The 21095-nt window shown below is 42.1% G+C and overlaps 1 protein-coding gene across 1 annotated transcript in view; it reads right to left on the reverse strand.

Annotated features, from left to right (window-relative positions):
* Positions 1-1494: 1494 nt before the first annotated feature.
* Positions 1495-21095, reverse strand: part of LOC137333017 (heat shock factor protein 1-like) — a 42318-nt gene continuing 22717 nt past the window's right edge. The window contains exons 6-13 of the mRNA XM_067997094.1: positions 19461-19522; positions 18373-18478; positions 13995-14101; positions 12876-13040; positions 10947-11052; positions 9424-9489; positions 8547-8616; positions 1495-8234 (exon numbers count right to left, since the gene is read on the reverse strand). Of these exons, the coding sequence (XP_067853195.1) occupies positions 8035-8234; positions 8547-8616; positions 9424-9489; positions 10947-11052; positions 12876-13040; positions 13995-14101; positions 18373-18478; positions 19461-19522 (882 nt within the window). The 3' untranslated portion in view covers positions 1495-8034. The remainder of the gene's footprint in view (positions 8235-8546; positions 8617-9423; positions 9490-10946; positions 11053-12875; positions 13041-13994; positions 14102-18372; positions 18479-19460; positions 19523-21095) is intronic.

A 21095-nucleotide genomic window follows, 5' to 3' on the forward strand; every position in this document is an offset into this window, starting at 1 on the left:
GTAGAAAAAATGTTTCCATTATGTGGGAGTCTAAAACTAGAGGTCATAAATATAAGATATAATAAATCAAATAAGGAATTCAGTAGAAACTTCTTTACCCAGAGAGTGGTAAGAATGTGGAACGCACTACCACAAAGAGTAGTTGAGGCAAATAACATAGATGCATTTAAGGGGAAGCTAGATAAGCACGAGGTAGAAAAGTATGGAAGGCTCTGCTGACAGGGTTAGATGAAGAGGGTTGGGAGGAGGCTCGTGTGGAGTATAAAATCCAGCATAGATAAGTTGGGCCGAAAGGCCTGTTTCTGTGCTGTAGACTTGATGTAGCATCCAATCATGTAATTCATCTGGGTCTACTCACTAAATAAATACCATAGCCACAAGTGCCCCATGCTGATGCTCCGCTTAATTGGACTCAACTTCAGTGGCTAATGGCCCTGAAAAGTAACCCAGGTCCAGGTATGGTAGGGGGTATAGTAGAGGATAACAATGGCTAAGCTATTTTTAAAATATTTATTCTACAGCAAAGCTATGGAGAAAATGTTGTTTGAGCAATTTAACTGGCAAATTATGCTTCAAGGCACTGAGTTAGTTGTCAATCCTGATTGTGAAGCAGTACATCCCACTAAAAGCTGGAAGCGAAATAGGATCAATGAGGAGCCTAAAAAGAAACAATTAATAAGAACAGCATTGCTTATTTCAATCAAACACCCTGCCCTACTAATCCACTGGAAGTGGTACAATGGATTAGTAGACACCATCTCACAAACCAGAATTCAAACTCAGTGGAGACTATGGGATGAAAGGGCTTCATGTGAAATGGAAAACAGAAAATGTTGGAAATTTATAGATCTGTCAGCATCTATAAAAAAAGTGAAAAAAGTTCATGCTTTGCCACAACTTCATCAAACTGTATTTTCCCTTTACAGGTGCACTGGTTTACTGTAGATTTCCAGCATTTTCTGTTTATATTTCAGATTCCAGTAGTTGCAGTTTTTTTTCTTATTTCTCATGTAACATGACATTTATGCCCTGAGATTGGTTTCTTTTCTTATGATCATTTCTTTTTACATAAATTGAGATTGACAGATTTTACAACTTGAGTTAGGTTAATTAGGCACTTTTTTCACACTTTTCCTCCAAACAGGGTTTTGCCTCATGTAATTAATTATTCTCAGGGCTCACTATTCAAGAACAGAATAGAATCATCCAAGTAAATCCACATATTAACATTTCAAATTAGCTGTTTCAACCATCAACAGTTTCCATTTTAATCCTGGCTATTTTAAAACTTACATGCAATAATCACAAATTTCTCCATTTGTCACAAAGTGCTATACTTGACCTGGGAATACGGGGAGCTTTACTCTGCATCTGAAGCTCTCCGGAAAGTGCTCAAAAGCATACACTGGACATATGTAGAAAAATGTTCTACACCCCGCCACCAACACTTCTGTTTGATTTATAAGCAGGATTTCACAAACAGAAAACCACATGTTTCACTAGCATTTTACAATACATTTATTAATATTCAGCCACTGAGAAACATACTTGATATCAAACATTTGATAACATGGATTTAAATCTGTCCAGTACACACATTAGTTTGTTAGTGTAGTGCACGTGAACAGCATTAAGTGTGCAAAATTGATACATAAAACATTTCTTCAGACTTGTCTGTACAAAACCACATACTCTTTAAAAAAAACATGTCCCAGAAAAAAATCCTATTTACACATTTCTCCAATAAAAAGATAAGCAAAAGATAATATAGTTCCTATGCAATGGTGAAAAGACCACAAAGACCTTTAAAAAATATTGTATAATACTGCTAGGGAAACTGATTTGTGATACTGATTGAAGATTCACCAGTTAAGTGCTTGGTTACAAAACTAACACACAAGGGGCGATTCTGTGCTCCCAGCCAGGAGCACTGGTCAGAGAATTGGAGCGATAATTATTAACCGTATCTCCGTGTTGTGCTTCCTGAACACTGCTTTCCCACTGGGAGCACCGCTACAAGTTATCCATCAAACTCTCAGAAGTGTGACTCATGCACAGCTTCCAATAAAAAGTGCAAAGCCAGTAGTGTGCACACACTAATAAACCAAAACTCTGAGCAGGCAGTGTCATCACACAAAGATTCTTCCCCACCAACTCTCACTTATTTTATAAAAATTTGAGCTCATCAGGATGAGGGATGTTGGTGCTGGGGAATGGAACTCTTCCCCATTTCAGCATTAAGTACTCTCAAGTCAGAATAGCACAGCCAGATGTAAAGCTCTTTCCACTCTGCTCCAAAGTGCTTCAGCTCAACCCCAAAAGCATCCCCTATTTCACCAGTGACTTTAAAACAAAAATTCCCAAACTAGCCATCCTGTGGCCTCAGTGATTTGTCAATCAGTGCCAAATTAGGGACCATTTTGTGTCACTCAGTCTCCCTACGTGAGGAGTGTCTTTTTAAAATACTCACTGTTGATCGCGTGATACATATTAGTTCAAATTTCTACCATTTGCACTTTTGTTAAAAGGGAGATGTTTTCCCCCTAAAAGCATCACAATTTTTTTTTTTAAAACTAGAAACTGGGTTTGGTGGAGGGTGGAGAGAGATATTGGAGTTGCTGCAGTATCATGCAATTAGTGGGTACTGTGATGTCGTAGGATGGTCTTTTGCTACCCAATTCCCACCCTTCAATTATCACAATTTCAAGATTACAGGGATATCCAGGGTAAGGACATTTCATTTGCAAGAATATATTTATTTAGTGCTATCATCATTAACCAAGGTTTGGTTAGCAAAGCACAAGGGGTTCATGCCAACCTGCTGCTATTAATTTTTGGATACCAATTGCAATTTTTTTTTTGCAATTGCAACAAAATTCACTGCATTCTCTGAGCTAGCAGTCAGCACACAGATATATTTTGCTCCATATCAAGCTGAGTCCAGGTCATCACGGTGAAGGACTACATTTTAACAGAGCCTCCAAAGACTTGTCTGCAAGCTACAATTTTTACTTTTCCCAAATGTATTACGTTTAATAGACTCGTGAGGAACACATCCAAGATTTCCCAATACGCACTTTTGGGGGGAGGGGGAAAGAGGGGCAATTCTCAGTGTCAGAAATGTACATTGGAAAAACCCTCTTTTGAAGTTGGCTTCAAAATCAAAACATGCTATGAACTCAGCAAAAGTGACGAGATACCCTCATCACTTGCACGCTTCAGAGTGTAACTGGACATCAAGAGAGATGCATGTGTGAAAGGCATCAGCTTTGAAGCCATGTAACATGCAGCCCTGATGGTCACATAACAGCAATGGAATGCCCTCTCTAATGATTGGCATTAGCCCAAACCAACCAGATGGAAGCAATACGCATGCATACAAAACACAGAATTCTGAAAGTACTGTACAGCAGCACAATTCTAACACACTCAAAGCTAAAATACGTAACTGGGCATCACCACAAAATAGTGCATATACCCAAAAACTTCTCCTTTGTGAAGATAGCTTCAGGATGGCAGATTCAAGCCAACATAATTTGGACTGGCATTAGGTGGGCACTGAGGCCAGGCATCAGTCTAAATTAGTGATCTTCCTTTCCTCCTCTTGCTCCCCCTAACCAGTAGCCATGAAATTAAGTATAACTGTCTAACATATTGACAAGGGGATTTTTTTTCAATGTACAAAACCCTCTTTTTCTAACTTTCTCCCCCAGCATTGGTAAATTGTTCCACTAATGACCTACATGAGGAGTGTTTAATGCACAGTAGACAGTCAACTTCAACTACTAGCTGTAGTTGAAAAATCTACTATGTGCCTTTAATTGGGATGGGGGGGGGTGGGGAAAGAGATGGTAGAATTGAAGGACAGCTCAGCTGCAGCCCTTTAAACTTCTTGGGCCTGGCAGCTTTATTGCGCCAATCAGTGCTCCAGATATTTAAAGAGCTGAGGCTTCCACATTTGAGCTTATGGGAAGGGCAACGATTAGGCTTAATGTTTAGGCTAAACACGGCAATGTTTAATTTTTGTGTGTATGGGGACTTGGAATGTGTGTGCGCAGGGATCTCACTTATTTTGTGTATGTGCAGTCTCACATTTTTTCTGTGGGGTTATGTTTGTTTTCTGTGCATTAGGGCTCAAATTTCTGCATAACTGTGCCACCCACTCACTGGTTTTGATATAAGCATCCAGTCCACAGCATCAAAAATTGCACATCCCATACCAATACAGTCCCCACCGTTTATAACAGGCGCGCTGGTATTAACGGGATTTTCCCACTACACACAGTGGGTGGTAAAACCAAAAAAGTAAGTCACCAACATTTTTTTTAGAAACATGCAATCTCCATTTAGCAACTGCCTCTCCTACTTGTTAGCAGTTGCACCCAGAATCTCATCACTAAGGTAAGCGCACTTTAACGAGGTGTGAACAGCTAATTCAAATTGCTTGAAGACCTGATCTTGGCTGGAATCAGCAGAATCTTTTAAATCCGTCAGTCAGTCATTGTTCATTCTTCGATATCGAAGACGGCCAGAATATCATCTCATTTTTTGCAGTGAGTTCTTTGGTGACTGATGAGGCCTATTTTTGCTTGGAATGAGCATCTGCGGATTGAACAGTGGTTCCCGGATTCACCAGGTTGGGAATCTTGATTTTTCAAGCGAGACTTCCTCATCTGGCATTTATATTCAGCATCAACAATGCGACAGATCTCATTGTAGGAGGTGCATGGTTTTTCACTATGCTTTCTTATCTTGAGCAAGTTATTCCCTCTTTTGGATGTCAATTTGGCACTGTTTCAGAGTCACTTTTAAACAGTCTTTATATCTCTTTTGCTAACCACCACAAAATTGCTTCCCAGTTGTTAATGCACTATAAGAGAGCTTCTTCGGGATTTGTTCATCAGACATTCGCACCACATGACCTGTCCATTGCAGCAGTGTCTTCATGATCAGAGCATCCATGCTTGGCATGTCAGTTTTTTGATCCCTGACACAATATCAGGGATCTTGTCTTGCCATCTGATCTTCATTAGTCATCTCAGGCAGCTTAGGTGAAAGTGATTCAGTTTCTTAATATGGCATGAATATGTTGTCCAAGTTTCACAGGCATAAGGCAGGGTCTTCAGAATAGCAGCCCTGTATACTTTGAGCATGGTCTACAGGCAGATGCCTCTCTTGTCCCAGAGGCGCTCATGGAGTTTACCAAAAACTAAGCTGGCTTTGGTGATTCTGCAGGATGCTTCTGTATTGATATGGATTTCTCTTGACAGGGTGTTACCCAAGTAGGTGAATCTGTCCACAACCTGAATCCTGTGATCACCGATAGTGACGATTGGTGGAGTGCAATCCTTGCCTGGGGCTGGTTGGAAGAATACTGCTGTCTTTTTAAGGCTGATCGTCATGTCAAATTGCAGGCAAGCTGTTGCAAGGTGGTTCATGATTGTTGCACATCATCCTGGGAGTGGGCAACATGAGCTGTCATCAGCAAATAGGAGTTCACGAACAAGTTCTTCCAGCACCTATGTTTTAGCTTGTAGTCTTCTACGGTTGAAGGGCTGCCCATCAGTCCTGAATCTGATCTTGACTCCTATTTTCAATTATTGAAAGCCACGAGAAGCATAGCAGCAAACAAAACACTGAAGAATGATGGTGTAAAGACACATCCTTGCTTGACACAGTTTGAAACGGGGAAGGAGATGGAAGATGGGGATATCCTCCATTACTTGAGCCATCATGGAATTGTTTGACCATTTCAATGAATTTGTCTGGACGCCCAAACTTGGAGAGAATTTGCCAGACACCTTCTCTACTGACAGTGTTGCATGCCTTTGTCCGGTCAACAAAGACATAGCAGAGGTCTACATTTTGCTCTGTACATCTTTCTTGGAGCTGTCTGGCTACGAAGATCATATGAGTCCACCTCGACTGGTACGATTTTTTCAGCAATGTACAATACAGGGGAATAACGAGGTACGAACAGCTGAATGAAACTGCTTGAAGACCCGACTTTGGCTGAAATCAGCAGAGCCTTTCAAATGGGTAAGTACTTATTGAACTGCCTGAAATAGTCGGCGCGCTTAATACATTATAAGTGACGCCTTTGTAATTAACTCCTATGGTACTGGCAAATGGTTAGTGCCACTTGCCCGATTATAAGTGGCTGCCTATGCTAAGCAAGGAAGGGGTGGGACTGTATCATTTGTTTTAGGAGAGTTGACTGCACAACTGCAGGCTTGATGGGCTTCATCCTTCTGCTCTTCCTGGTTAACAAGCCATTCAGCCAACAGTTCTTCTGTTGGACGTTCCTAACTTCTGAGTAATGGATCTGCCAGCTGGCTCATTGGGCAACTACCGCTACCACACCAAGCCACGCAGATAAGGCAGTCCAGTGTTTGGTCCCCAAGTTAACTGGCCTTGGCTGGGAGTAGTGGTAGGGCTGTAGAATGTGCCTCAGGCTTTTTGCTCCTGATCACTATCCAATGACTCCTGCTGGAAACATACCAGAATACTGCCAACACATGTGAAATCTAATCAAGTACATTCTAATCTTCAGGAAAGGAGGAGGGGAAAAACTGGCAAACAAAAAAGGAGGATTAAAAAAAACCCCATCAAACCACAGTGATACAAGGTCACCAACCCAGGAGCTGGGGACTGAAAATGTTTAACTAGCAAAAAGATATTGCTGAGTTTGTATTTGTCGACTATCATGTAGTGATGGTGTGAAGACTGAGTAAAAGAGAACCAAAGATAGCAGGAAAAGCTGCTCAATTTTTTGAAAGTTGTCTGGGTTTAGTTTGGCCTTAGGCACTTGTGCCAATTAGAATGCAAGAAGACAGGAAATGAAATCCCAGATTGGGACTGTAACATGGTTTGTGCGCAGAATCACTGCCATCAGGGAAATATAAGGAGTGACATTTGATAATGAAAAGTGGGACAAATCACAAACCTATTTAAAAACACATGGAATTGCACATCTAAAAGTAACATTTTTTTAAAAAATGAATGTTAGGAATCTAAAATAAAAATGCAGAAATAAACAGCAGGTCTGTCAGCATCTGAGACGTTAACATTTTGTGTAGAGATTCTTTGTCAGACTATACCCTATCTGATGTTGATGGACCTGCTGGGTACTCCTAGCATTTTTCTTTTTACTTTAGAATTTTATTCTCCCATTTTGTTCACTGTTCCAAAGGATTCATCCTGTTTAAAGCAGATTATATCCCACTAGTAGAAACAAATATTCAAAGACAAAAAGGAGCATGAATTAAATCCTTTTCAGAAAAAAAGGCTGAATAAATATTAGATCGGGAACAGAACTGTAGTTAATAGAGATGAGTGTAGACTTGGGTGATCAAATATTCAATAGCTCCTATGCTGATGGACCATGTAAATGCAATTTTTATAAAGCCTATGTCACACTCATTAGATGCTAATTAATATGATATCACACAACAGTGCACAGCAACAAAAGCAAATTTGGCATCAACTCAAAACCAGCAGCTTCAATGCAAAGGAGACTAAATTTAATAGCAAGTAACTTTCTATCTAACATAGAGCATACCCCCTTCCCATCCCCTGAACGATTCTCCACTGAATCAGCTTTGCACTTTACTGCATTACCAGGCTGTGAGTGAAGTGTGCAGTCAACCAGACCTGCAGGTTATCAATGTCCTTGCTTGCCTTTAGTGACAGGATGGCTCAAGTACTTTGGGGAAGGAGTGTTACAGAAATAGGCCAGTCTGTTAGCCCAATGCCATCCTGTCCATTTAATTACATAATTATTTTCTAATTACGTTACATTACAACAAAAAGGGAAAGAAAATGCAAGGTCACTTTTAGGCTATTAGCGTGTAAATAATTCTGCTCACTTAAGGGCTGGAAAGCGTTACAATGCTAGCCAGGATAAGCCCAAGCTAAAGGAACACACTGTGTCTCTATATCTATGCCCATGAAGCAATTCTGCTCTTGAGCAGTGATATAAAGTGCTACCATTTTAATGGATTGCACCCATCTTGGTGAAATGTAAGCTGTCATTTAGCTGCAGATCAGCTTGGATCTTTGGTTTAAAGTGTCACTGTCAAAAGTGGAGATGTCACTGGGGAAAAAGGTATCACTGGCCTCTTCTGCCAGTTCCAACAAGGTTGGCAACATATCTGTCTCATCTGCCCCCTCCTCTTCCTCCTTTGAGAAAGGTAGGTTGGATGGGCTGTAGCAATCTCTCCTTTCAACTTCATCTGAAAAGAGAGGGAAAAAGGTAAGTGAAAGATTCACAGAAACAGACAGACTAACAAATAGATGAGTGGGCATTCTCGTACTAACCAAATATACAGAACATATTTATACAGTCAACTCCTGAGAAACAACTGATCCCAGTGCACCCAAGTACTTCCCAGTGTTCCAAACCCAACCAAACTGCTCTTTTCCCATTTACTCCCACTGTTTATTCTGAATTCTGCAATGCCAATAAGCAGTAATTTTTTTTCCTATATTCTTCATTTATTAGACTATGTAGTCTGAGCTTTACTCTTAAATAAACAGCAGCTTACCTCGTTCAGTCTGTGATCCTTTGTAATCTTGTTCCTCTTGTGCACTTCTGCAATTTTGTCCATTTGCCCTCTGCAAGAACAGATCCAGTAACTCTTAGTTACAACCCCAAACCTTTTGTACTGATGAGACAAGATGTGCATCAAATAATTAACAGCACGCTCAATTCTGTGGGAAAAGGTTCTCCCATAGCTCCTGAAAGCCCTCCAGTGTTTTTCTGTCAAATGTGAGCCTAGGCAGTGAGTACTGACAGGCTATTGATACAATAAAAGCCTAATTCTGTTTTCACCCAACATGCCCCCCAGCAGGGTTACTTGATAGCAAATCAGGAATTAAGGCCAACTTTTCCACCTCCTAACCCAGGAATGCCTAGACCAATTGCAGCACTCCTATTGCCATCATAGCTCAGAAAAAAAAAACATGCTTTTAGAAAAAATGTCCCTGTCCAGTTACTTATCTGCATTTCCAATCTGGGTTTAACTACTTTCAAACAACATGCTTTTAAGAAGCTCAGCACCCTATGTCAGTCAGCAGTTGAGCACCTCACCCAAATGGCCCATGTGGTTTACCATCAGTAGGCGAATTGCAACAGGAAGGAGGGTGAAGAATTAAATTTCTCAATAAGGAGGTGTTCCTCAAACCAGGAATTAAAGTCCATCAAAAGAAGTGAGAAGAATATGTCCAAGGAACAGAAATACAGAAGACACATAACTACTCTGTCTATACAAAACAAATCTGGTCATCAAGGTACTCGTTGTTCAATATCCCTGCTCATGTTCATCATTCCCTGGTGTAGGGCAACAAACTACGCTTTCTCGTCTCTCTGCAACCAGCTGGCAGAAATGCTTAAAATTATATCATTTGCCTTGGGCTAAGTACCTTGCTGGTGTCCAGTCCTACTTCAGGATATGATGTTACTAATCCTCCAATTGATGGGTTGAAGAGCTAGGAAAAGAGAAATAAGCAGAGGTGTAACTGATTTACTAAAGACACACTCAGTTCTCACTGCTGCCACCTAATGCCACCAGTGCTTGTCTTAAACGTGAAAGACCTCATAACTCGAGTGCTGTGCACGTTGTTGGATATCTAGAACTGAATGCTTCTACTAACTTATTTGTTTAGTCCAGATCAAGTTATTTGAGTTGCTGTTAAATATGGGCATAAAATGGCAACATATTTTCACTGAGACATTTGAAGATTATGAATTTTACCTCTTCTCTCATGCGACAAAAAATGCAACTAGTTAATTTCTTTCCCCGGACTCTGCAAATTCTCAGATATAAAAATAGCTTTGCACAACAAATTGGAAAATTTGCTGAAGTTTAAAAATTCTCATGTGGCCCTGATGGAACAACTTAAAAGTTAAAGAAAAACAGACCAGTCTTCAGAATACTCAGCATGCAACTCCCCTCCTAACCAAAATGTTCCTTTTGACTTGGTGAATAATCACAAAATTGTCAAATTATCAAAAACCGATGACATTTTGATTCACACAGGCGGTACCCATGAAAAGTGAATGTAAGTTAGAACCAACAAAGGCCATTTGGCTCATCATGTCTGTGCCTGTTCTTTACTAATTCTTTGCAAATCACCTCATATTTCTCCACATTAAATCATTTCTGCCACCTGTCCATCATTTCTATAACCTGCCTTTTGGAAGAGAATGACCCGATTACACCTGTAACAAGCGATTGATTATGATAGCTTTTTTTTAGAAAAACAATTTTCTCCTTCCTTTCCCCTCTCCGGAAGGTGCTGACTCTTGGAGTGGTACAGTTGCATAGGCACCGTCAAGTACCTCACAAAAGTGGCCATCATCAGAAACAGGCCCACTTGAGTGCCAGCAGGGTAATCTACCATGGAGAACATCACAGCTGAGTCCGATCTGGTCTTCATCAAGCATCCACATCCACTTTCCAGCAAGGGCCAATGGATAGTGATCAGCAACGGAATCCTGGCTGAACTTTTCCCCCTCTCTAACCCAGAGTTGCAGATGCCAACTATAGTACCCAAATGCTGACTCCATTGAGATCATCTAACTGAGCAGACAGTAATCATACCTGGAACCTTCTGGACTGTATGGCTTAGCTGCACACCATCTATACCAATTGAGCCATCAGAGGAGCTCTATGCAGAACAATGTCTTCCTCAACTGTTGACCCACAAAATCTATTCTAACTTCTTGGTTATCTCAGTAAAATTTACCAATAGAGCGATTTCCTCCCATACAAACACTTCTCTTCTACTGGAGGACTCATGAAACACATCATGGGAAAACAACTTTATACCATTCCAGCTTTTTTGCAAATGGAGGAAAATATATCCCCCGCATGATTAGCAGGGTAGATACAGATCTAGATATTAGTTTGTCTTTAGAATAAAACATTTCTGTTTTGACTCACATCTTTGAGTAAATCCAAATTAATGTTTAATCGAGTGTTGCTGAGTGAGGAATGGATCTGAGCCAAACTGTTGTCAATCATATCCAAATGGTCAATTATTTCACTCCTATGGAGAGAAGAATAAAACAGAACTATATTATCAATCAATGTGAATAGTTCCAGCCATTAATCACCCTCTTGAACCAGAAAAAGATCAGTAATTCACTGCATTAAGGCAAAAGAATTCTTTAAAACTGTGCATTATTCCCAGTCCCAGCAATTCTATTGACCAGTACAGCCAATTTTGTGGATTGATCAATACTACGCTGCCAATTTTGTGGATTGACCAATACTAAGCTGCCAATTTTGTGGCTTGACCAATACTACGCTGCCAATTTTGTGGATTGACCAATACTACGCTGCCAATTTTGTGGATTGACCAATACTACGCTGCCAATTTTGTGGATTGACCAATACTACGCTGCCAATTTTGTGGATTGATCAATACTACGCTGCCAATTTTGTGGATTGATCAATACTACGCTGCCAGTTTTGTGGATTGATCAATACTATGCTGCCAGTTTTGTGGATTGATCAATACTACGCTGCCAATTTTGTGGATTGATCAATAATACGCTGCCAGTTTTGTGGATTGATCAATACTACGCTGCCAGTTTTGTGGATTGATCGATAATACGCTGCCAGTTTTATGGATTGATCAATACTACACTGCCAGTTTTGTGGATTGATCGATACTACACTGCCAGTTTTGTGGATTGATCGATAATACGCTGCCAGTTTTGTGGTCCAGATAAGTTGCAAGGCGAGCGTCCTCCTTATATCACCCATGTATTGTGTTCCCCAGGAGCTCCACCGCATGGTGTGGGGGTGTGGGGGGGGAGGGGGGGGAGAAAGAGACAGAGGGAGCCATAAAAAAAAAACTGTGAATACAAATATGATTGGGTGAAAAAGTTGGTTAGAACACTGAGCTTTCACCTTTTACAGTCTAGGTTCAAATGCAACCCAGACTGATGGGATGAAACTCTCCCAAGTCCGTTTGTAAGGGTCCTACGTGAAATAAGTTTGGGCCAGTCTCAACAGAGTTCCTAGGGAGTGTGTATCCACAGCAAAGCAACTGCCCAGGCTGGCAACTTTACCCACACAAGGGTGGCTGGCGTGTAAAAAAAAAATCACATTGGGAGTAGAGAGAGCTCTACTAAAGGTTGCAGCAAAGTACAGGGAGCTTTACCCTTCACCTGGGGTGGAGTGCTTGATGCTGACAATGGGAGCAAAAATGAGAAATATAAACAAATAATCACCCCTACCACTGACATCCCTCACCCTGAGCACAAAAAGTATGATTTTAAGAGCTGATATGGGTAGGAGCTAGTACTTTGACAAACGATTACTGAAAAATATTTGTTCCACTCCATATATTTTTCCCCCCTTCCCTCATGTGCCATACTCCACTTTTCAACCATGACGGCATGCACATTACCACCAAAACTTTTCGACCGAACAGGGACAATTCTATCTCTTAACTTCCATCCCTTGCATCTAAAAATAAGGAACCATCTGTTTTCCCTCACCCTGACTCACACCAGAATCCTGAGCGAACAGCACGTACCACTACTATAAACAGTTTTTGGCAGAGGGGATGGATTCTATTTGTGGCTGTCTTGAAGCTCTTAGAACACATGACTCCACACTATTCATCCATCTTCATGCCCATTATTCAACCCTCATCTGTTGTCTTCCACAAACATTCCAAATCTCCAATTCCCAGCAGAAGAGGAATCCTGTCCTGTAGAGTACTTGATCTTTGTTCAGGTACAGAAGGCAAAATGTCAAATCAACCCATCAGCCCACTCCTTACAAGGCCATGTACAATCTCAAAAAGGGGAAAAACAATCCTTAACTTTTTGGTTCAACTTTCAAGTAGAATCTCACCGGTCAGAAGTTTCTTCAGTGGCCATTTGACAGTTTTCATCCAGGAGAGCGTCGTACAGATCGTGTGATGTGAACGGTGAAGGTGCTGTGCTCGAAGTGGGAACTAGGTTGTCTGTATCTGTACTGAACAGTGTTTCAGCAGAACTTGGCTTTCCATTCACAAAGCTGTAGAGAGTCAAATAAACAAATTTGAATTAAAAAAATATCAAAATATAACAACTCTAGTGGTCAATGCTACGAATGTTAAAGCAGATGTTACTTAATTTATGATACCAGGGTTGAGAGGCATCCATTATGAACCAATACTGGGACTCTTTTTATTAGAACAGAGATTAAAAAGATCCAATATAGGTGTTCCAAAATTGAGAGGTTTTGACAAGTTAAAAGAGAAAAATGGGTGAAATTATTTACACTGGTCAGAGAGACAGTAACTAAAAGGCATAGATTTAAGGTCACCGAAAGAGCTGTCATGTTTCAAAATTTCTGACCATTTTGCTACAAAAGGTATCTTGGTATGATTCATATCAAAATGTTACTACTAAGTTAAATGCTCAAGTGATTAAAATCCCCACAGTAGCCAGAGGCTTGGGGGTGAAGGGAATGGAAGAGGACATGTACTTCAAAGCGAGGTGAACACGTTTGTGGAGTTGTGCTACTTGTATACCATTCCAGCTTGAGACAATAAGGGTCATCCACTCATCCGAGGCAAGAGATTGGGTGATCATGCTGATTGATATAGTTTCTCTCCTTTAGGCTTACTACCTCAGGACAGTCTTATTCATTGCAGACACAGGACTTAGTTTCTGGGGGGGGGGGGGGGGGAAGGAGTGCCATCCAGATGGTGGTCACCAGTTTAATTGGCAGCCTTACTGGCCAACCCCCAGACAAGGTGAGCTAAGAGAAGGCAAGAGGTCAAGCTGCTAACTTGCTATTGTGAGGCAACTAAAAGGACAGGTGAACACATGGCCAAGAGTCAGTTCTAGAAGGACTATTTACCAGAGAGGTCTGTGCAAGAGGGTTGGTTGCTGCCACAGTGATAAGGCTGCCCATCAACAACAAAAATTCTAAGTGTTAAATTTAAACAAAACAATTGGAAAAAATTGCATCAAAGACCCTTACCTGTGTTGCTCTTCGCCTGGCTGATCTGGACTCCCAATCAGGTGTGTAATTTCAGAGATGATAACCCCTCCTGGATAAACACTGCTTTTCTCACAGGTTTCACATTTCTAAACATAATAAAATAATGTGCATTAATCTCTGTACATTTCACAGGAGGTCTCACCGTTAGCTCATCTTTACTTGGCCTGAGCTGCTGAGCTGTCTCAACCTAGTTCCCATAAATCTACAGCGCTAAAATTCAAGCTTGCCTCAACCACTGGAAAATTGCAAAAATTGTGAAATTTCCCCAAGTTCTTTCTAAGAAATTGCAACTGTAAATATGTACTGATACCCTTTAGTGCTAAATTCAATTATTAATCCACTTTCCCTTCCTAGTTCATGAAGCCACTCTTCTGCTCTCTCCATTCCCAAGTTCATGGTGGCACTTTCCCATCTCTCCCACTTCACAATGGCACTTCTCATACTCCCCAGTCCACAGAACAAGTCCTCCCCGTTTCTGGTTTTGAGGAAAGGTGGTGAGGGGGAGGGCGGAGAAAGAAAAACTAAATCAAACATTGCTGCACACTATGGACAGAAATTCTTGATCCTGTGAAACTACTGTGAGATCAGGAATTTCCACCTGCGGTGTTCAACCTCCTGGAGCCACAGTATCAGGTAGGAGCAGAGAGCAGTATGTGAGACGAGTTGAAGAGAAGTAAGATAATTTTTGCAGTGAAGTGCAATATCTGCAAATTCAATGATAAAAATACTGCAGAGATTGCCAATGGTCCTAGCCGTAAGGATGGCTAACAGGGGAACAAACCGTCACCTAGGAGGATACAGTGTTAAGGTACGCTAGTGGGGAAATGTAGAGAGCGCTTTACTCTGTATATAAAATATGCTATATCTCACCTGGGAGTGCTTGAAGCAGCCACCGGGTACAGGAGCTTGAAAAACATTTCAGTCCCCAGCACAGGCATCCTTCACATTGAATATACACGAAAATAAACATCCTCCTTCAAAAAAGTTATAAGAAGGTTTTTCCTTCTAAGCTCCCATGCTAGTCATAGCTCTTGTTCCTTCCTACTAAGAATGTGGTAGGTTCCAGAACCAATTCCTTCTCAGTTCCATTGGGAAAACTAATTACAACTAGATATGAGATATATGATACAACTTCATGCTAATTTTTTTTTATTCGTTCATGGGATGTGGGCGTCGCTGGCAAGGCCAGTATTTATTGCCCATCCCTAATTGCCCTTGAGAAGGTGGTGGTGAGCCACCTTCTTGAACCGCTGCTAGTGAGTTCCAGGATTTTGACCCAGCGGCGATGAAGGAACAGCGATAAATTTCCAAGTCGGGATGGTGTGTGACTTGGAGGGGAACGTGCAGGTGGTGTTGTTCCCTTGTGCCTGCTGCCCTTGTCCCTCTAGGTGGTAGAGGTCGCAGGTTTGGGAGGTGCTGTCAAAGAAGCCTTGGCGAGTGGCTGCAGTGCATCCTGTGGATTGTACACATTGCAGCCACGGTGCGCCGGTGGTGAAGGGAGTGAATGTTTAGGGTGGTGGATGGGGTGCCAATCAAGCGGGCTGCTTTGACCTGGATGGTGTCAAGCTTCTTGAGTGTTGTGGGAGCGGCACTCATCCAGGCAAGTGGAGAGTATTCCATCACACTCCTGACCTTTGCCTTGTAGATGGTGGAAAGGCTTTGGGGAGTCAGGAGGTGAGTCACTCGCCGCAGAATACCCAGCCTCTGACCTGCTCTTGTAGCCACAGTATTTATATGGCTGGTCCAGTTAAGTTTCTGGTCCATGGTGACCCCCAGGATGTTGACGGTGGGGGATTCAGCGATGGTAATGCCGTTGAATGTCAAGGGGAGGTGGTTAGACTCTCTCTTGTTGGAGATGGTCATTGCCTGGCACTTGTCTGGTGTGAATGTTACTTGCCACTTACCAGCCCAATCCTGGATGTTATCCAGGTCTTGCTGCATGCGGGCACAGACTGCTGCGTTATCTGAGGGGTTGTGAATGGAACTGAACACTGTGCAATCGTCAGCGAACATCCCCATTTCTGACCTTATGATGGAGGGAAGGTCATTGATGAAGCAGCTGAAGATGGTTGGGCCTAGGACACTGCCCTGAGGAACTCCTGCAGCAGAGATGATTGGCCTCCAACAACCACTATCATCTTTCTTTGTGCTAGGTATGACTCCAGCCACTGGAGAGAGTTCCCCCTGATTCCCATTGACTTCAATGAACCAAGGGAGGCTGCAGGCCAAATAACTATTACAATGTCAATAACTATTACATAATTTTATTATGAGAAATAAAAAGATGGTAGGAAAGATAATGGAATCTTTACTCAAAGATGTAATAGAAAGACATCTAGAGAACGAAAATATAATAAAGAATAGTCAGTACGGATTTCAGAAGGGAAAGTCATGCTTGACCAACCATATTGAATTCTTTGAAGAAGTAACAGAAGGAGTAGACAAGGATTTTTTATTTATTCGTTCATGGGATGTGGGCGTCGCTGGCGAGGCCAGCATTTATTGCCCATCCCTAATTGCCCTTGAGAAGGTGGTGGTGAGACATCTCCTTGAACTGCTGCAGTCCGTGTGGTGAAGGTTCTCCCACAGTGCTGTTAGGAAGGGACTTGCAGGATTTTGACCCAGCGGCGATGAAGGAACAGCAATATATTTCCGAGTCGGGATGGTGTGTGACTTGGAGGGGAATGTGCAGGTGGTGATGTTCCCATGTACCTGCTGCTCTTGTCCTTCTAGGTGGTAGAGGTCGCGGGTTTGGGAGGTGCTGTCGAACAAGCCTTGGCGAGTTGCTGCAGTGCATCCTGTGGATGGTACACACTGCAGCCACAGTGCGCCGGTGGTGAAGGGAGTGAATGTTTAGGGTGGTGGATGGGGTGCCAATCAAGCGGGCTGCTTTATCTTGGATGGTGTCGAGCTTCTTGAGTGTTGTGGGAGCTGCACTCATCCAAGCAAGTGGAGAGTATTCCATCACACTCCTGACTTGTGCCTTGTAGATGGTGGAAAGGCTTTGGGGAGTCAGGAGGTGAGTCACTCGACGCAGAACACCCAGCCTCTGACCTGTAGATGTAATATATTTGGATTTTCAAAAGGTCTTCGATAAGGTACCGGATTGTAGATTCATGCCTAAGGTCAGAGCATGTGGAGTCAGGTGACAGGTAACAGAATGGATAGCAAGCTGGCTACAAAACAGAAAACAGGGACTGGCAAAAGTGGGAAGTGGTGTTCCACAGGGATCAGTGCTGGGACCACTGTTGTTCACAATTTGCATTAACGATCTGGATTCAGGAACCAGAAGTACAATTTCAAAATTTGCAGACGACACCAAATTGGGGCGTGTAGTTAATACGGAGGAAAGCATCAAAATGCAAGACGACATTAATAAACTTGCAGAATGAGCGTGTAATTGGCAAATGAATTTCAATATAGATAAGTGTGAGGTGGTGCATTTTGGTTGGAAGAACAAGGAGGCCACATACTGCTTGATAGTAAGAATCTAAATGGGATAGAGGAGCAAGAGGATCTAGGGGTACAGATACACAAATCACTAGAAGTAGCAGGCAAATCAAGCAGTATGGTTCATTTCTAGAGGGATAGAATTAAAAGCAAAGAAGTTATGTTAAACATGTATAGAACCTTGGTTAGACTACACTTGGAGTATTGTACACAGTTCTAGTCTCCATATTATAGAAAGGATAAACAGGCATTGGAGAGGGTGCATAAAATATTCACTAGGGTGATACCAGAACTGAGAGGATATTCTTATCAGGAAAGGCTGAACAAGCTGGGACTTTTTTCTCTAGTAAAAAGAGGGCTGAGGGCTGACCAGATAGGGTAGATGTAGAGAAAATATTTCCATTTGTGGGGGAGTCCAAAACTAGAGGTCATAAATATAAAATAGTCACATGAAATAGAAGGGTATCCTGATAGGGTTAGATGAAGTAGGGAGGGAGGAGGCTCGTGTGGAGCATAAACACAGCATAGACAAGTGGGCCAAATGGCCTGTTTCTGTGCTGTAGTTTTGATGAAACTCAATGTAATCCTCTCTTTCACCTGCTAAGCTGCAAATATTACATCTTACATGCTCTTCCTCCTCTTTGCATCATCATAGTTTTTAAAATCATACTGTCCCCTATTCCTAACCCATTCTTTACCAGAAGCTCAAAATTGTTGGAACTCTTCAACCCCCTCAGTTTCTTCCACAATATTCAGGCTTTTAAACCTCAACCTTAGCATCACCTGATCACTACTTACTGATTCATCTTTTCTTCACTCTTACATCTTCGAGCTTGCTGCTGTCTTGCACTAAGGGCCCTATGCCTTCAACTTCGTTTCTCAAAAAATAAACAACCTTCTAACCTACCGGAATACCATGTACAGCTGTGCCATCCTGACTGTTGTCCATAGTGATGGGCCGACTATACTTGGAGTAGGAATGAGGCATCCCAGAAGTACCAATCATCAGAGGCCTAGAGGAATGAGTTGCAACAATTTAGTAAAGGTACACAAAAACAATTTGAAAAAGGTGCATTATCTAACACAATCAAAACTATTTAATAATCAACAGCAAGGCCTGATAATAGGCTACTTCTTGAATATTCCTGTGCAAAATACACGGTATTAAGCTTTTCAGTGGGTGTGTATGTGGGAGAACACATGGGTGAGTGCAGGAAACTGAGATTTTAGCAATGGAATCTTAAATCTGCCACATCACAGTAAGCTTGCAAAAGTTTTTTTTTAAAAAGCAACACACAATGAAGGGGTTAAGGTCCCCTCATGATTCAATGTATAAATATACTGCCTAATGTGGAACTGATCCATACAAAGGTCCCAGGTTCAATTCCTGGTACGTGTTGAATTAGCTGATCTCAGCCAGAGTGGCAGCAGTGTCATTACAATGGGCTCCATGTCCCTGGGTTAAGAAGGGGAAAAGAGAGCCACGGGATCCACCTGCTGGTAGCTTTCCAGTGACTCCTCACGTGTGTAGATGTCAGGAGAGGATTGGGTCAGGCTCGACTATGATGCCCCTCCACAGTTGAATGAATCTGCCATTACACACCATCTGGGGTCAACCAAGAGCACTCACTAAGGGGAGGGACACAGAACAGCGGAGACTAAAAATCCACACTTCAACAATTGAGCCTCTGCCTCAGTACAGCAAAGGAGAAAACAAATAGGCGAGCAGAGCAAGCGAGGGGGCAAAAAGAAAAGTGTACCCTTTTTCCTCCAGCCCCCTGGCCATACAGCACTGGTGGCTGAGGCAGGTTTAGAGAGGCAGCTATCTACTCACAGACAGCAGGTAGCCAAGTAAGCACAATTAGCAATGTGAGGACCACTATCCCTCATTCATTCTTCTTCTCCCTCTCCCCCTCCTCCAGTGAAATGATTTTAGAAAATACACAGCTCCAACCCCCTGAAACAAGCATACAGCACAAAAGAAAAAAAACTCACATTTTTCTCTTGATTCCAGCCACACTGTTTGACTGCACCATAGTGGCAATGAAGTGAATGATCTGCAGATAAGGAACATTCTGGATTACTAACTCAAGGTTACATAGAGAATGTGAATATATTACAAATATCATAGAATCATACAGCACAGAAGGCAGCCATTCGACTCATGGTGTCTGTGCCGGCTCTTTGAAAGAGCTATCTAATTAGTCCCACTCCCCTGCTCTTTCCCCATAGCCCTGCAAATTTCTCCAATTCCCTTTTAAAAGTTACTATTGAATTTGTTTTCACCACCTTTTCAGGTGGTGCATTCCAGGTCATAACAATTCACTGCATAAAAGAATTTCTCCTCATTTCCCCCCTGGACATTTTATCAATTATCTTAAATCTGTGTCCTTTGGTTACTGACCCTTCTGCCAGTGGAAACAGATTCTCCCTATCTATTCTATCAAAACACCTCATAATCTTGAACATCTCCATTAAATCTCCCGTTAACCTTCTCTGCTCTAAGGAGAACAATCTCAGCTTCTCTAGTATCACCACATAACTGAAGTCCCTCATCCCTAGTACCATCCTGGTAAATCTCTTCTGCACCCTCTCCAAGGCCTTGACATCCTTCCTAAAGTGGGGTGCCCAGAATTGAACACCATACTCTAGCTGAGGCCTAACCAGTGATTTATAAAGGTTTACCATAATTTCTTTGCTTTTGTACTCCATGCCTCTATTTATAAAGCCAAGGATCCAGTACTTTTTTTTAAAAACTGCCTTAGTTATTCATAAAATTTACTACTCTTCCCCCCGCCCCCCACTCTCCAACCAATTTTCTCCTTCCTCTCCTGAAGACATTAACGTGTTGGGGTATGGTTCCACAGGTGCCAGGCCCCCTTCTGGTACCTCACCCAAGTGGTCATTCTTCATGTGTGAGCCTTCAAAGGCCCTTGAACCATGGTGCGCATCAAAATCAAGCCCAATCCTGTGCTTACCCAACATCCACACTAGTGCACTTTCCAGCCAGGATTAGACAGGCAAACAGACGGATGAATGAACGTAAGAGATAGGAGCAGGAATAGGCCGTACGGCCCCTCGAGCCTGCTCCGTCATTCAATAAGATCTTGGCTGATCTTCTACCTCAACTCCACTTTCCTGTCCTATCCCTTGATTCCCTTAGTGTCCAAAAATCTATTGATCTCAGTCTTGAATATACTCAACAAATGAACATCCACAGCTCTCTGGGGTAGAGAATTCCAAAGATTCATGACCACCTGAGTAAAGAATTTTTTTCCTCATCTCGGTCCTAAATGGCTGACTCCTTATCTTGAGACCATGACCCCTAGTTTTAGACTCTCCGGCCAGGGGGAACAGCCTCTCAGCATCTACCCTGTCAAGCCCTCTCAGAATTTTATATGTTTCAATGAGAGCACCTCTCATTCTACTCAATCTCTCCTCATAGGACAACTCTCTCATCCCAGGAACCATCTAGTGAACCTTCGTTACACCCCCTCTAAGGACACCAAAACTGTAAACAGTACTCCAAGTGTGGTCTCACCAGAGCCCTATATAATTGCAGCAAAACCTCCTTACGCTTATACTCCAACCCCCTTGCAATAAAGGCTCACATACCATTTGTCTTCCTAA

Source organism: Heptranchias perlo, chromosome 15, assembly GCF_035084215.1.
Source record: "Heptranchias perlo isolate sHepPer1 chromosome 15, sHepPer1.hap1, whole genome shotgun sequence".
Lineage (NCBI taxonomy): Eukaryota > Metazoa > Chordata > Chondrichthyes > Hexanchiformes > Hexanchidae > Heptranchias > Heptranchias perlo.